At 49.4% G+C, this 17,755-nt stretch overlaps 1 protein-coding gene across 5 annotated transcripts in view; it reads left to right on the forward strand.

Moving 5' to 3' along the window:
- Nucleotides 1-17,755, forward strand: part of palm2akap2 (PALM2 and AKAP2 fusion) — a 475,642-nt gene that overhangs the window by 268,537 nt on the left and 189,350 nt on the right. For all 5 annotated transcript variants that reach the window (XM_072517289.1, XM_072517288.1, XM_072517293.1 and 2 more), the window contains one exon: nt 14,753-14,838. In XM_072517289.1, coding sequence (XP_072373390.1) covers nt 14,753-14,838 — 86 coding nt within the window. The remainder of the gene's footprint in view (nt 1-14,752; nt 14,839-17,755) is intronic.

Consider the following 17,755-nt stretch of genomic DNA (forward strand, 5'->3'; position numbering starts at 1 on the left):
CCGTATAACATGGCGCCGGCCATCCGCAGACCCGACCTGTCAGATAGTGCCCCCCTGTCCACCCCCCACCCCCACCAGTGCCCCCAGCCCTCGCCGAAGCCACCCCCACCCCCAGCCAACAGCACAGCTCCCGCCCGACTATGGCGCCGCTTGACACAGTCCGCCGCTGCCGCGCCGGGTTCCCGCACGGCATGGGGCCACACGTCCCCCACCGCCGTCATGAACCTGGCCCATCAGGGGCAGAGCATCGGGGGAGGGCCTTCAGGTGACTTCCTGAGGTCGTCGCAACGCGCGCCGCGATGACGCTGTTTCGGTGGGAGCGGAGCATGCACAACCTGCGTAAAACAGGCGCCGTCTGCCGATTCCGTCGTAGAAATGAATTCTCCGCCTGATCGCCGATTGCGAAATCGACGTTGGGAAACGGAGAATCTCGTCCAGTGATCTCTCGTTCTAGATTCTCCCACAAGGGGAAACAACCTCTCCACCCTGTGAGTACCCCTCAGAATCTTATACATTTCAATCACTTTGCCTCTTGCTCGTCTAAACTCCAGTGGATACAAGCTTAACCTGGTCAACCTTTCCTCATAAAACAACCCGCCCATTCCAGGCATTAATCTAGCAAACCGTCTCTGAACTGTTTCCAACACATTTACATCTTTCCTTAGAGAAGGAGACCAGTACTGCGCAGAGTGCTCCAAATGCATTCTCACCAATGCCCTGTACAACTGAAACACAACCTCCCTAACCCTTTTGCATTCAATCCTCCTTGCAATAAATGAGAACATTCGGCAGGTTTTGCTCATTACTCGCTGCACCTACGTGCTAACCTTTTGCGGCTCATTGCATTAGGCCACCCGGATCCCTCTGGAATCTCAGAGCTCTACGAGGACAACATCTGTCCCGAAAGTCATTCGATATCCCTTGCAGATTCCACAAGGAACCAGGAAAATGAGTGGTTGCTGGAGGGGGGGGGGAAAAAAATGAGGGAGATCCAAATAAGTAAAATTGCAAACAATCAACAGCCCAGAAACAGGCCATTCAGCCCATCAGATCTGCGTGAATGTGTCGGTCTCATCCACCCATCCTATCGGCATAAGTAGAAATGAAGAAAGCAGGTAAAATCTAAAGGACTATATTTAAAATAACTTTATTCTCATTTTCAGGAGCAAGGTCATGATAGAAATTAGACAGAATTTTTAATTGAGGAATAGGGCAGTGCAACGATTATATTACTGGATTAATGATCCAGAGATATGATTTCAAATATCTCCATGGCAACTGGGAAATTTAAAATTAGCTAATTAAATGAGAAGCTACCATCAGTAATGAGGGCCCTGAAAAGCCGGCATATTGTCGTAATAACCCACCGAGTTCACTAATATCCTTCTCCGACAGAGAAATCTGTCGCCCTTACCCAGTCTGGCCTTCATGTTGCTCCAGACCCACGGCAATGTGCTTGACTCTCGAATGCCTTCTGAAGATGGCCTTGCGACCCATTCCGTCGCATTCAAAGAGGCAGCACAACCCCCCCACCGCCTGAATGGCAATTTGGAATGGGCAACAAATGCAGACGGTATCAACAATCCCATGGAAATGGAGGCATTGGGGTACCAGGAGTTAATGTCTATCAGCGAGCACACGGGTGATGGGTGGGCAGGACCTGGTGTGCGAGAGAACAGAGGAGGTAGGTGTTTGGGGTAAGCTGGGATTTGCAGATGCAGGATGGTGGGAGGTTGGACGGTAGACTATTAGAAGTGTCACGTCTGGAGATGATAAAGGCTTTTTCAAAGGTTATAGGTGAGTTGAGGTGGGGGGGGGGGACCAGCAACGTATGAAGTTCAGAAGCTCAGCTTGGGTTCGAATGAGATGCTGGCATTGCAAACAACCTGGTTCAGCTTAATATGGTGGCCAGAGAGAGAGAGAGATTGAGTGGTTGGAAGGCTTATGACAAAAGGAAATTTCACTCGGCTTCATTTCATGGGTTGGAGCTCGGCAAGAGAGGAAGTCCTGCCCAGGGAGCTACCAGCCCAATACCGGCAGCGCCAAGAACTCAGTAGTGGCCGCAGCCGGGACTGCAATCAGTCCCAAGAAGAAGATCCAATGGATCTCGCCGTGAGGTAAGCCGGAGGGTTTTTGGACGGGGAGGGTTTGGCCGGTTTAGGGAGCGGGAGACTGGAGGGGTGTGTTTTGGAGAGTTGGCGGGTAAGAAGGAAGGGAGGGAATTACCTTCGGGTGGCTGTTCGAATGCACAAATGGCACTCCCCAAAGATATTTCCCCCCCTTCCTTCCCTCATCCACCCGCCTGCCCTCATCAACAATGTTGTGGTGTGGGCAGCATATTATCGGGGTCAATTAACATGTTAACAAGCTCAATTGACCCTTAACTTACATCTGTCGCATAGGCTGCTGATATCGGCACCTGCCCACCCGGCCACCTAGTGTTTTATGGGGGTGAGCTTTGGGGTGGGGGTGGGGGGTGGGGGGGGCGGGCGGGGGGCGGGGGGGGCAGTGGTGGAGTGGGCATCTGCCCGGCACCTGTTCTCATTTACATGCCAAAAACACGCTCATCGGAGGCATGTAAAATCCAGGCTACTGACCTAATGTTTGACTGCAGGAAATTGACTGAATTTACTGAAGTACTACATTGCGTCACCAAATTCAGCCGTGTTGTTCAGGCTCCGGGAGTTCACGCGCAAGTAGCAATAGAACAGCTGGAAACATCCCAGAGAATGTGGAGGACGGGCTGGGGGGGGGGGGGGGTGCACCACAAATAAAACATCTGCATCGATAAAATTGGAAATATGAATCAATAAAGCAAACAGTGTCTGAATCTCCGAAGGAGTCAAATGCTTGTAATAATGGGTGGCCGTACACCGTGGTCATTTAGGAAAGTACCAGATGTCAAGAAGTATCGTGGAAATTTGATTTTACATTTTTAGCATCTCAATCAACTCTCATCCCAGTTTTCCATGGTTTAGCCGTCAACTCCATGAGCAGGCAGGTAACCCATTCCCAAGCTTCCACCCATCCCCAAGCCATCTGGACACCAGCCACCCTCTCAACATCAAGTATTCCATCTCCACCTATCGCTGCCCCCCCGATCCAGCCCTCACCCCCCCCCCCCCCCCACTACAGTATAAATCTGACCCCATTTCCAGTTCTCTCCAGCTCTGACAAAGAGTCATCCAGACTCTAAACGTTCGCTCCCTTCTCTCTCCACAGATGCTGTCAGACCTGCTGAGATTGTCCGGTGTTTTCTGGTTTTGTTTCAGATTCCAGCACCCGCAGTAATTTGCTTTTAACAAGTATTGCATTATGCGTTAGTGAAAATCGCACATCACACGGTCAATAATTGAGGCACTTACTCACTGACCTATCGAGCAAAAACGCACCCGTGTAATCCTGTGCAATTATAAGACGATATCGGGGAATCATATATTATAAATAATGATTAATCCGGAGTGCAAATCAGAAGGGATGTCGCAATCAAATCCTTAACGAGAGAGAAGAAATTGGTTGGACTCTTCCAGGGAATTCTGTAAATACAATGGCTGTACTGGAAGAGTGGATTGCAATCTACATTCAAAAAAAAGTGAGTTAGTAACTTTGGAAAGAAAGACTAATGTGTCCCATGGTGGCAGCAACAATTTGCTCATTCGTGTTTGGTGAGGCATTAGTTGGCCTCTTAAGGGCCTCAGTAGATGGCAGGGTTAGAAGGCCACCCATGACAGAAAGAAAGCAAGGTCCCCACCCATTATCCTCCCAGCTGTTCAAATGCCCCTGCCACCAAACCCGCCATTGTCTGGGCATAAGATTCTGTCCCATGTCCCAGCATCATTACTGGTTTACTAGTCTCAGTAAGATAAAATCACGCAGCTGTACTCGCAGTTCAGCAACATTTATCAATCATAGAATTTAGGGGCTGTTTAGCACAGGGCTAAATCGCTGGCTTTGAAAGCAGACCAAGGCAGGCCAGCAGCACGGTTCAATTCCCGTACCAGCCTCCCCGAACAGGCGCCGGAATGTGGTGACTAGGGGCTTTTCACAGTAGCTTCATTGAAGCCGACTTGTGACAATAAGTGATTTTCATTTCATTTTTCATTTACAGTGCAGAAGAAGGCCATTCGGCCCATTGAGTCTGCACCGGGCCTTGGAAAGAGCACCATACCTAAGCCCACACCTCCACCCTACCCCCCGTAACCCAACCCAAACTTTTAGGACACGAAGGGCAATTTAGCCTGACCAATGCACCTGACCTGCACATCTTTGGACTGTGGGAGGAAACCGGAGGAAACCCACGCAGACACGGGGAGAACGTGCAGACACCGCACAGACAGTGACCCAAGCCGGGAATCGAACCTGGGACCCTGGAACTGTGAAGCAACGGTGCTAACCACTGTGCTACTGTACCACCCACAATCAATGGGGGGGGGAAGCATCTGAGCCACAAAACTCTGGTATAAACAATTCTGTAACCCAATGGCAGCCGAGCTCATCTCCCAGGGGCTGGTTTAGCACAGGGCTAAATCGCTGGCTTTTAAAGCAGTCCAAGGCAGGCCAGCAGCACGACTCAATTCCCGTACCAGCCTCCCTGAACAGGCGCCGGAATGTGGTGACTAGGGGCTTTTCACAGTAACTTCATTTGAAGCCTACTTGGGACAATAAGCGATTTTCATTTTCATTTTTCATTTCAGTGGTACAAATCACTGTCTGGGCATTCGGGGCATTTTCCTCAGATAAACATCTGGATAACGACCTTAATAATAATGGGATGAAGTGCTTCAGAAGAAGCAGAACCTGGGCGGCAGGGTGACGCAGTGGTTAACACTGCTGCCACAAGGCGCCGTGGACCCAGGTTCGATCCATGCCTCGGGTCACTGTCTGTGTGGAGTTTACACATTCTCCCTGTGGCTGTGTGGGTCTCACCCCCACAACCCAAAGATGTGCAGGGTAGGTGGATTTTCCACGCTAAATTGCCCCTTAATTGGAAAAAATAATTGGGTACTCTAAATTAATATTTTTTTAAGAAAGAAGCAGCACTTGCATTTGTATTGTGCCGTTCATTCCAAAGTTCCTTGCGGTCAATTAAGCTCCTCCAAAAAGTAGTTGCCCGTGTCATGCAGACACTATGGCGGCCAATTTGCACACAGCAAAGCAGCATCATAGATTATCATAGATTCTCATAGAATTTACAGTGCAGAACGAGGCCACCCGGCCCATCGAGTCTGCACCGGCTCTTGGAAAGAGCACCCTACCCAAGGTCAACACCGCCACCCTATCCCCATAACCCAGTAACCTCACCCAACACTAAGGGCAATTTTGGACACGAAGGGCAATTTAGCATGGCAAACCACCTAACCCGCACATCTTTGGACTGTGGGAGGAAGCCGGAGCACCCGGAGGAAACCCACGCACACACGGGGAGAACGTGCAGACTCCACACAGACAGTGACCCAAGCCGGAATTGAACATGGAACCCTGGAGCTGTGAAGCAATTGTGCTATCCACAATGCTACCGTGCTGCCCCAGTGGGATATCTGCAGATCTCAGCTGGAAAAAGAAAGACTTGCATTTATACGACACTTTTTCACGAACATAGCACACCTCAAAATGCTTCACAGCGAGTGAATTACTTTTTGAGATGTAGTCACTGTTGCAAAGTAGGAAAAGCGGCAGCCAAACTGTGCACAGCAAGCTCCCACAAACAGCAACGTGACAATGGTCTGTTTTTACATGTTGATTGAGGGATAAACATTGGGCACAAGGGAGAATTCCCCTGTTCTTCTTCCAAAGAGTGCCATGGGATCTATTAATTAGGCCCATCCAAATAGGCTAATAGGGCCTTGGTCGAACATCACATTCAGAAGACACATCTCCGACAGTGCAGCTCTCCCTCAGTACGACACTAGGGTGGAATTTAATATCATCACCTCCACTCCCTGGTATTACAATCCCGGATCAGACCCAGGAGTGGCTAGGATACTGGACAGTAACCGCAACATTTTATTTTAATTTTGTAAGACTGTGCGGAAAGGATTCTTCGCTCCAGGAGTGAATACACAAAGAAATAGGTACATTAAAACAAACTTTATTACACACACAGTATTACAATCTTTAACATCACACTAGAAAATAATGCACAATTGCCTCTTAAACAATACTACTCAATATAATGGATACAATACCCTTAACTGCTATCTTTATTCCCACTTAACCAATAAGGAAAAATACATCTCTGCTCTCAGTCCACTTTAACCACCAATGGCACATAGGAATATTTGAATACTTGCTGTAGAGAGATGTTCTTTGAGAAAGAGAAATATCTTCACACTGCTTTAAAGAAAAGATCTGACTCCTGCCAGACCCATGCAGAAACTCTGTTGTATCTCTTCAGAAACTGTTTCTCAGCTTGTTTCAGCTCCACCTTGTTCTCAGGCAAGTCTGCACTGCCTTAAAGACTATTAATCTCTTTTAACTGAACTGCAGAGAGCAAGTTGCCTGACCTATGGTCGGTCACAGCTTCATCCAGAACTGCACTGACCTGCTTTTCCTGCAAAATGCCTGATACCGTAGCTCCACCCAGTAACGACTTCACCTCACCCAAGCTGAAATCTAATGAACTCCCCTTAATGAAAACAAAATTCCATTACTCAAGCTTTTTACGAAGGTTTAGATGTACCCCAGTTCCCAAACTTTCAAACCAAGAGTATTTTAAAAGCGTGACTGCAGCAGTCGCACACACTCCAACCCAGGCTTTTAACCCTTACTGCACAAAATACCTATAATATAATACATCTGAAATTCCTCCATTCATCACACTGGGAACCTCATCTCACCCACACTTACCTGTCTCTGGAGGATCCATCGCCAATCATCCCGGAAGGCCCGGCAGTACCGGCAGTGGCCACCTCTCCGGGTGGCGCTGCCATAGTAGCTTAGCTGCCGGTCTCTGATTGGCCAGCACCTTTGGGCAATGGAATAACTCCCTGACAGTGGGAAGAGCAGTGATCCTGGGGGGAGCTGGTAGTCCTGGACTGGACTTGAACCTTGTGACTCAGAGACGAGAGTGCTACCATTTTCTATGTTCTATGTTCTACCAACTCAGCCACGGCTGATACTATATCCTATCCTGCTTGAAAATTGTGCCTGTCCAACTAATAGATCAGGATCAAGTCTTGCTTTGAATCCCATCCAAAGGAAGGTGCCTCCAGAGTTATAAAAAGCTAATGGGCTGAATCCTCCGTCCCACCGCGCCAGATTTCTGGTTCAGCACGCCAGCAGGGTGCTCCGTTTGGCCGGCTGGTCAATGGGGTTTCCCATTGTGGGACAGCCCCACGCCGTCGGGAAACCCCCGGACTGCCGGCAAAATGGAGCAGCCCGTTGGCGGAGAATCCAGCCCAAAATTTCTCTTTGATTTCGTGCGATCCAATTCCCCACAAGACAATCCAGCATATTTCCCTAATCGTCTGTGACTATGTTCTGAACTGGTTAGAAATGAGCAACAGAGGGCAGCAGGGTGGCACAGTGGTTAGCATTGCTGTCTCACGGCGCCGAGCTCCCAGGTTCGATCCCGGCTCTGGGTCACTGTCCGTGTGGAGTTTCCACATTCTCCCCGTGTCTGCGTGGGGATTGGCCACGCTAAATTGCCCCTTAATTGGAAAAAATATTGGGTACTCTAAATTTATAAAATGAACAAAAGAAATAAAAAATAAATGAGTTCCAGGTTACTGGCCAATACAGTTTTACCATGTTGAAATCACTCTGACTTGTAATTAAGGTACGCAGGACTGGTGATCGGAAACAGGCAGACCCTTAAAATATGGCCACCTCTGGCTTAATGTCTCTCACGGACCATTTTTGTGGATATGTAAGGAGTGGCGGAGGTGGCAGGACTACCCGGCCGCATGCAACAGGCAATTGGTTAACGTTGTTGACGGTGGTTTCAGGCCAGTTAAAGGAGGTCAGCTGGGACTTTCAGCCGGTTGTCCCCACATTCCCTCAGGCAGCAGGGGTCAGGTTACGTTCTCGGAGGCTTGCCAGGGTGCCAGCACTCCAGACAGGCCTGGAACCCCTCTCTGCCCACCTTACGGCCTGGCTGCCACAGGTTACCCTGTGGAGCAGCTTTCCACAAACTCCTCCCATCCCAAACACTGCCATCCCCTCAAAGTTGAGGTCTGCCTGCAAAAGCCGTTTTCTAATTCAAACTTTTTAACAGGTTGGTGACAGGGTGCCTCCATTTTGAAACTCCCTCTCTCGCACTCACCTTCTATGGCACCTCTCTCTCCTGCTGCCAAGCCAGGAAGCCTTGGGATTGGCCTGCACCTTCCAGAGCCTGTCATCCTGAATTGGATGACGAGCCTGGCCTTTGGCCAACGGGATGCCCTGGGGAAAAGCGCCTGAAGTGGCTGTTTTCCACACCCTTCGGGCCGGGCCTCTGTCCCACATTTCAGCCTCGGCAAGGCCCAGGGAACCCTGCAGCGAAAACCCTTCCCTCTTCAGCAGTTCATTCACAACCCAAAAAGGCTCCGTTTCTACGGCAGCCATCAGGCCTGAACTCTTTCCATTTGTTCCTAGCCTGGGAGAAAACTTCTCTTCACACATTTTTCATTGCTTTGCGCCATGTTCAAATCTATATCAATAATCAGTGCCGTGATCATTGAGTCGTACAGTGCAAGTGAGGTCACTCGGCTCATTGTCACTGTGCTGGCTCTTTGGAAGAACTACCCAGTTAGCCCCACTTGTCTGCTCTTTCCCCCATTGCCCTGAAAACCTTCTCACTCAAGTATTCATCCAATTTGATTTTCTGTTAGTTGTGATTGAATGCTTCCATTCTTCCTGGCTCTGCATTCCAGATCACAAGTCACTGTGTGAAAGAAAAGTCCTCCCCAACTCTCCCTCTGCCCACTTTACCAATTATCTTAGATCCGAAGCCTCTGGTTCCCAACTCTCCTGCCGGTGAGAAGAGTTTTACTCAATCGAAAACCCTTCATCACTTTGAACGCCTGGACTGAATCTCTCCCGAACCTTCTCAGCTCGAAGGAGGACAATTGCGGCTTCTCTGGTCTCTATCCACCTCCTCGACACCATTCGAGTAAATCTGAGCTTGAGGGAGGAGTGGACAAGGGGAGGGAGATGTGTGAAAAGCAGCAGAGGCAATTGAAGGGGTGGCCTCTGTCTTTGTGGGAAAATATATTCATGGGATCCTCCCTCTTGTTGGAGGTGAAGGTGCTGGGCTATCACACAGCGAGGATGCAGGATATTTTACCATTTTGTTGCTCCTACATGACAACATCACAGTACAGTATTGCTCCCATCACAGCACCACTCCAATATTCCAAATTATGCACAGACTCCCTGGGATCGGTCTTGAATTTGGGATGCGGTATAAGATGGGTAAAAATGGATTTGGAAACCCGTGTTGTAGTGATCTGTATATCTGCTGGAATGTAAGGGGTTAGCACCTGTAAGATAGTGCTGGACAACCACCAGATGGCAACACCAGGGGCGGGATTCTCCGACACCCCGCCGGGTCGGAGAATCCCTGAGGGCCAGCGCGGATCCTGCCCTGCCGTCGGCTGCTGTATTCTCCGGCGGCGTTTTTCGGGCAGGGGCGGGATTCACGCCACGCCGGTCAGGGGCTGTTGGCAGCGGCCCCCCCCGGTAATTCTCCGGGCCCCGATGGGCCGAGCGGCCGTTCATTTTTTGGCCAGTCCCGCCGGCGTGAGTTACGTATGGTCCCACAAGGCGGGACCTGGCAGGTAAGTCGGCGGGGGGCGGTCCTTGGGGGGGGCGCCGGGGGATCCGACCCCAGGGGGCAGGGTGCCCCACGGTGGCCTGGCCCGCGATGGGGGCCCACGGTCTGCGGGCGGGCCTGTTCCGTGGGGACACTTCTTCCTTCCGCGCCGGCCTCTGTATGGCTCCACCATGGCCGGCGCGGAGAAGAGAACACCCCGCGCATGTGCCAAAATACACCGGCCGGTCAGCGCATGCACGGAACCACACCGGCAGTACCGCGCATGCGCAAGATCACGCCGGCCCTTCGGCGCATGCACAGACTCGCGCCGTCCCGTCCCCACCGGCTGGAGCGGCGCCAACCCCGCCAGCGTCCACCTAGCCCCCTAGACAGGTGAGAATTCCTCACCTTGGGGGCCCGTTGACGCCGGAGTTGTTGGCGGCGGTTTTCCCGCCAGCGTGGGGACTTATTCCCCGGAAGGGAGAATCCTGGCCCAGATCTATGTCTATGAACTCACTTAGAGGAGATTCCCGCCTCTTCGTATCAGGAGTGACTAGTGAGCAGTGTTAGAGATATAGCTTATTTGGCACGTGTAGTTAAACATTATTTACACTTATTCTTATTTATCTAATCATCAGTTATAGTTGTAGAAGAGTAAACAAACTCATTGATATTTATGTTCGTTATTCATTAAATGTTATTTGCTTAATTTGAAGACTGATAGTTTTACTGAACTATAACCATCAGACCATTCCAGAAGTAAGCAAAAGAGCAACGACATACTACCATCACGCAATATAACACGTGTTGCATCAGTCCCATCAACCTCAATGGAGAAAGATGTAAAACAGGCTCCCAGACCTGTTACCAGTCATTTAAACCACCGCACAAAGTCATGGTCTGCTCTGCCGCATTTGGAGGAGCAAGAGGTTGGAATCTCCATAAAGACTTCCAGAAAAGAGCAATGTCACATCCTCGTGCCACTTGTTTTCATTGCTCACCCTGCCCGCATAGAACAGGCGGGACCATCTCGAGTTGGTACGAACGAGGAGACTGAGGGAATGCGTTGCAGAAGTCTTTAAAACTTCGGGGAGTTTGATTCGGTAGATATGCTTCGGAGGAAGCATTTCCACTTGGTTGGGCGGTGGGGGTCCCCTTAATAAATGGAGAGGGGGACTGCAGGAGAGACTTCTTCACCCATAGTTTTGGAATGCGGAACTCGCTACCACAGGGAGTAATTGAGGCAAATGGCGTTTAAGGGAAAGCAAGACAATCACATGACGGACAAAAGGAATAGAGCGATATATTGTTAGGATTTGATGATGAAAAGAAGTGGAGGCATGTATGGAGCGTAAACACCGGTATTGGCTGAATGACGTGTGTCTGAGCTGTAAGTTCCCTGTTAAATCTATGTCATTCAATGTTAAGGTTTCCTAAGCTTCCCTGGCCCAGTTGAGATGAAAGAGCTCAGTTTGAGCCTGGCAGGCAGCATGCTTCCACCAATATACTGATATAACTCACGCAAAGTACAAAGATCCCGGGGGCAGGTATTAACCAGCATCAGCAACCAGACTGAACAAAAGGGGCCTCTGTTCACTTCAATGCACATCATTCGTCTTGAGCGATCCCCGCCTTCAATTAACAGATGGTACAGGATCCTGCTCACAGCTCTGCTGTTCTGTAATGAGGGTGGGAGGTAAGTATTGAGTGTAACTTGAGTAACAACATCCTGGGGAGGGATTAATAAGAGCAGGTGTTACACCCGCCCCCATCTGCTTACTTCTTACAAGAGCCACTGGGTCTAGTCGGTGAGGTCAAAGTGGACGACCCAGCTCTGATTGACCGTCTCTCTCTCCCCCCCCTCTCACTCAATCTCCACTTTTCTAGGGAACAGAGGAACTCAAACCTCTTCAGGTTACACATTTCCCATTCACGTTCCCACCCTCTCTCATTCACTTCACTTTTCACACATCAAAGGTGGCACAGTGGTTAGCACAGTTGCCTCACAGTTCCAGGGCCCCAGGTTTGATTCTGACCTCAGGCGGCTGTCTGTGCGGAGTTTGCACGTTCTCCCCGTGTCTACGTGGGTTTCCTCCGGGTGCTCCGGTTTCCTCCCACAGTCCAAAGATGTGCAGGCTAGGTCGATTGGCCGTACTTAAATTGTCCCTTAGTGCTCAAAAAGGTTAGGTGCGGTTACGGGGATTGGGTGGAGGATTGGACCTAGGTTGGGCGCTCTGTCCGAGGGTCATTGCGGACTCGATGGGCTGAATGACCTCCTTCTGCACTGTAGGGATTCGATGATTCTATTCTATGATCTCCTTCATCCACTTGACAAATCTGAAACTTTCAATTTCTCAAAAATCTCAATCTAAATCTACATCCTGTAAAATTTCTCAACCCGTGAATGAATACAGAAAAAGACAGAATGCAAAGGTTACGCAGAGAGTGACAGTGTAAATACTTACAGGGCTGTCAGAAAGAAAGACTTAGCTTTGTACAATGTCTTTCAGGACCTCAGGACATGGCAATGTGATTCACAGACGACCCAATACTGTTGAAGTGCAGTCTCCGCTATAATGTCGGAAATGCACCAATCAGTTTGTCCGTAGCATGGTCCCACAGACAGCAATGTGATAACGATAGGTTTAAGTGTTGACTGAGTCAGTCTAGATCAGATCCTGATCCAGATCTGAGGAAAGTCCCAGCCGTAGAGAGTTTTGAAGGCCTACGTCACATTGTGCCACAAAGTACTCATGCCGTGGTGGTGTTTTGTAATAGTTCACCCGGAGTCCAAGTTGCCATAGCAATGTACATTTTTACTTGCGTTTTGTGCTCTGGAGTTATGGATAGTGATGGTTGAGGCTCCAACTTTCTTTCCAGTAAAAGGCTGACTGGAAACCTCTCCCACTCTTACCGCCAGCCTATGGTGTGTGTTGGAAGGATTTACAAGTTGACATTCAACCTATTCTGAATGCACCTTCCTTGGTCATCAAGTCCTGGGGTGGGACTTGAACCCAGATCTTCTGTTTGCAATTCCCAGGACGGTAGGGACATCTCCACTGCTCTTCTTCAAACTAATGCTGGGGGATCTTTCACAGCCACCTGAGATGGGAGGCAGGGCCTTTGTTCATGTCTCATCCAAAAGATGGCATCACCAACAATGCGGCAACACCCTGATGATGCCTTCACCTTGGTGTGTCAACCAAGATGTAACCTGGGCAGGCGGTGCCTTGAAATACTTCACCCATTGTGTATTTCCAAGATGTTTTGGGTGGGTCTGTCTGTGGCAGCCACTGTTTCAATAGCCAGTACTTTGTCTCTCCCTTAGTTTCCTATGAGGTCCCATAGAAACATTACAGGGCAGAAAGGGACCATTCAATCCATCATGTCTGCGCCAGCTAAAAAAGAGAAAACAAGAAATAGCCTCTCAGTTTAACACCAGCGCCTGGTCTGTAGTCGCAGGTTTCAACACTTCGGATGCGGATCCAGGCACCTTTTAAATGGGTTGGGCATTTCAGTCTCAAACACTAGTTTGAAATGGTTTATCCTCATGTCCCCTCAAATCCTTCTAGCAATCGCCTTAAATCTCTGTGTGTCTATGAGTTTCGGTGGATTATAGGAAATGTCTCTCTCTTCACACACTCCTGTGGGTGATTTGTTGGTTTCTCGCCTTCACCTTGCAATGTGGCCTTGCATTTCACAGTGGGTTGCATTGTCTCAGCTCAACATCTTTAGTGATTTAGGAAGGTGGAAATTGCCTGGGGTTCTAACTCAAAATCCATCCTCGAGGTTCTCCCAGAAAATGACATGTTGGGGAATGATACCTGAGTAATTACACGGATGGCTTGCCGTGCAGTGGCCAGAGTGAGTCAGAGGCTCTGGGTTGAAGTCCCACCCCAGGTCTTGATGGTCAAGGAAAACAAGCTCATAACCCGGTCAAAAAAGTTGATAATCAACCTGTAAATCCTCCCAACGCACACCAATGTCAGGCAGTAAGAGCAGGAGACACTCCTGGTCAAAGAGCATTGAGGACTTTACCATCACTAGCCGCAGCTCCAGCCTACAACATGCTGGTGACCACAGAATCTTGGACTTCTTGAATGATCTGAAACACCGACCATCACCACCAGGTGAGTAATCTCTGGCACAATATAACATTTGGTTCCTGAGACACTCATATCTTGGGATTTCCCTCACATTTTGTCTGTGCCTGTCGTAGACAGATTGAAAGAATGAATTGCTGTGATTGATCAACAGGTCCATTATCATTATAACACGTGAGTGGCAAGATGGTAGAATTTAGATGGACCTTTATCTTATTTCATTATGTTCCTGCCCATAAGAGGGAATCATGAATAACAGAATCAGGCCCCTGTAATCCTGCCATTAAACTGCCTGCCAGCGAAAGCTCAAACATGAAGAATGACCGCTTATCCAACACAATGGCAAATCCCCCAGAGAGTGAGTTGGGGCATCAGCGGTCAACACAGAGGGAGGTGAGTGAGCCAGTCTACTGAGCCTGAAACATAGAAAATGGAGAGTTTAGAAGGTGAATCACCCCTGGTTTACTCAACTCGAGAGCTTTGGACTCAAAATTTTGATCTTATTTGCCTTCTTCAGCGCAGGGAGAAAATTGAAGGCCGGGTGAGTTAAATGACCAATATATTTGAGCCTTGTAGTTGGTGAACAGGCTTTGGGGAGCTATAAGATGAGTTACTTGCCACAGAATTGCCAGCTTCTGACCTGCCCTTATAACCAAAGAATGTATAGGGCTGATACAGTTCAGTTTCTGGTCAATGGTAAGCCCCCAGCATGTTTATAGTGGGGGATCCGGTGATGCTGATGCCATTGAATATCAAGGGGCGATGGTTGGACGCTGTCTTGTTGGAGATGGTCATTGTTGGCACTTGTGTGGCGCGAATGTTGTTTCTCAGAACCCTCAGAAAAAAACAAGTGACCTGATTTGTGCCACCAGAAGCGATGTGTTTTAGTTTGTAAGTTCTAATTGTTGCCTTCTAGGGGAAGAAGTAGACATCACGTTCCAACGCAGAGAGCCAGTCCAAGTGACCGTGTGTGGCATCGCTGGAATTGAGCACAGCACAGGGGTAAGTCACTTCCTGCCCAATACCTGAACGTCTTGACCGCTTAACACCTGTGCAAGGGCCAAGGGAGGTGGCATGGCTTGTAACATTTGTCCCCTGTCTAGCTGGTCGCAGTTGCCAAATGTCAACAGAGAACCGATATATCTTCTTTGGAATAGCAGAAGAGGAGAGACTTTGGGCGCGGTCCTTCCAGCCCCGCGCCGGGCCGGAGAATCGCCGCAACCGCGCCACGCCGCCCTGACGCCGGCGCGCGATTCTACGAGGTCCGGAGGATCGGCGCATTTGGCGCGGCGCCGGTCGCGGGCCCTGTTCGCCCCAACCCAGACACAATTTCATGGTGGGACAGGCAACGACTCGGACAAGAAGCCTGCCCATGCGCCTATTAAGGCCTTTTTCCACCCAGCATCAATTTTTAGGTTGGGTCAGGGTGCCAAACAGAAGCCTTCACTTCGATCCTGGACAGGAAGGGGAGTGGAGGGGATGGGGTGTGAGGGGCACATCAATCTGAAGACACCTTCAAATTTACATAAGAACATAAGAACTAGGAGCAGGAGTAGGCCATCCGGCTCCTCGAGCCTGCTCCACCATTCAATGAGATCATGGCTGATCTTTTGTGGACTCAGCTCCACTTTCCAGCCCGAACACCATAACCCTTAATCCCTTTATTCTTCAAAAAACTATCTACCTTTGGGATGGTATAAGGCTCTGATCAGACCCCATTTGGAGTATTGTGAGCAGTTTTGGGGCCCGTATCTAAGGAAGGATATGCTGGGCCTTGGAAAGGGTCCAGAGGAGGTTCACAAGAATGATCCCTGGAATGAAGAGCTTGTCGTATGAGGAACGGTTGAGGATTTTAGGTCTGCATTCGTTGGAGTTTAGAAGGATGATGGGGGATCTTAGTGAAACTTACAGGATACTGCGAGGCCTGGATTGAGTGGACGTGGAGAGGATGTTTCCACTTGTTGGAAAAATTAGAACCAGAGGACACCATCTCAGACTAAAGGGACGATTCTTTAAAACAGAGATGAGGAGGAATTTCTTCAGCCAGAGGGTGGTGAATCTGTGGAACGCTTTGCCGCAGAAGGCTGTGGAGGCCAAATCACTGAGTGTCTCTAAGACAGAAATAGATAGGTTTTTGATTAATAAGGGGATCAGGGGTTATGGGGAGAAGGCAGGAGAATGGGGATGAGGAACATATCAGCCATGATTGAATGGCGGAGCAGACTCGATGGGCCGAGTGTCCTAATTCTGCTCCCATGTCTTATGGTCTTTTGGTCTCAGCGACCTGGGAGTTCTGGTCCACCCTTTTGTCCTTGCGTACCCTCCGACACTGAGATGACAACCTCCACCCTCCACACTCCCCGCCAAGGGCATCCTCTCCCTCCTGCCCCGGGAGCCCTGGTACATGACCAAAGTGCGGCCCTCGGACTTGGGTTCAGGCACAGAAGTACTGTGTCTCTTCAGGCCGCTGCAGCGCCATGCCTGGAGAAGGCCGGAGAGCTGTTGGCCAATCTGATTGGCGGACAGCCCTCCAAGACGGGGCTTCCATCTGCCCTTGTACGGATTCTCAACGGCAGCAGGTCAGTAGAGTGCTCACTGAAAATTCAGGCCCAAGTCAACCTTTTGATTTTTTGTTGGCATGACAAAATTAGCGCCACAGAAGAGCCAAGCAACGATAGAGGCTGGGAGTCCTGCGGCGAGTAACTCACCTCCTGACTCCCCAAAGCCTGTCCACCATTTACAAGGCACAGGTCAGGAGTGCAATGGTATACTCCCCCAGGACAAGGGCAGCAGATACCTGGGAATCCTACCACCTGGAGGTTCCCTGACTTGGAAATATATTGCCATTCCTTCACTGTCGCTGGTGCAAAATCAGCCAGCGAAGCCCGGATCCCCTGAAAATTAATAAAACAAATAAAAGTATTCAAAAAGAAATGGAAGATTTGCCCCTGCGCTCTGCGCAACAAAAGTATTTGAGAGGAATCCGGTTTCCATTTTATTACTTAATGCTACACAGAGCAGATTTCTCACTGAACATGAGCTTTAAAATCTTTTCCCATTAATACCTTACAACAGAGAAGATTAAGGGGAGATTTAATAGGAATATTTAAAACTGTACAGGATTGGTGATGGAGGTGTCAGGATAAACTGTTTTCATCGTCAGGAAGGCCGGTAACCAGGGGAGACAGATATGAGATAAATGGCCAAAGGAAAAGTGACTGGAGGGGGAGATGAGGAGAATTTCTTTCACTTGTTTCACTTTAACAGTGTGATCTGATCTGGAAGGCACTGCCTGAAAGGGGGCTTGAAGCAGATTCAACAATGATAACTTTCCGAGGGGAATTATAAAGGCAGGGTCACGTGGGAAAGGCTATTTCGATAGCTCTTTCTGAGGGCCAGCACAAGCACGATGGGCCGAATGGCCTCCTTGATTGTGTACCGCCTGAGTCGAAGCTTCTGTTCGAAGAGGCTGTCTCCCACAGACAGCCTGCTCTGGATACCATCTTACATCTGGTGCATCACATCCTTTCCCGACGGGACTATCGGACACTTTAATCCTGGCTTCTATTAAAATTATATGGAGCAAAATGAATCAATCTGGAGCACTGAATATGATATTTTAATTTTAATTCAATAACAAGCCATTTACTACAGACTCACTCAGAAACACATGGTGCGACTGATGGGGACGGATCCTTATTTCACCAAGTTGCCAGCTGACATGAGTTTAGAAGCGCATCGTCCTTTTACAGTCATCCCACAGCTCACCTTTTAACCTTTGAGGATTGCAGCATCTCATAGAATTCAAGCATTCATGGGGGCGATTCTCCGATATGGAGGCCAAGTGTTCGCGCCGTCGTGAACGCCGTCGCGGTGCCAAATGGGCGCCGCGCCAACACGCGCATGCGCAGTTGGGGCA

The sequence above is a fragment of the Scyliorhinus torazame genome, chromosome 9 (assembly GCF_047496885.1).
Source record: "Scyliorhinus torazame isolate Kashiwa2021f chromosome 9, sScyTor2.1, whole genome shotgun sequence".
Classification (NCBI taxonomy): domain Eukaryota; kingdom Metazoa; phylum Chordata; class Chondrichthyes; order Carcharhiniformes; family Scyliorhinidae; genus Scyliorhinus; species Scyliorhinus torazame.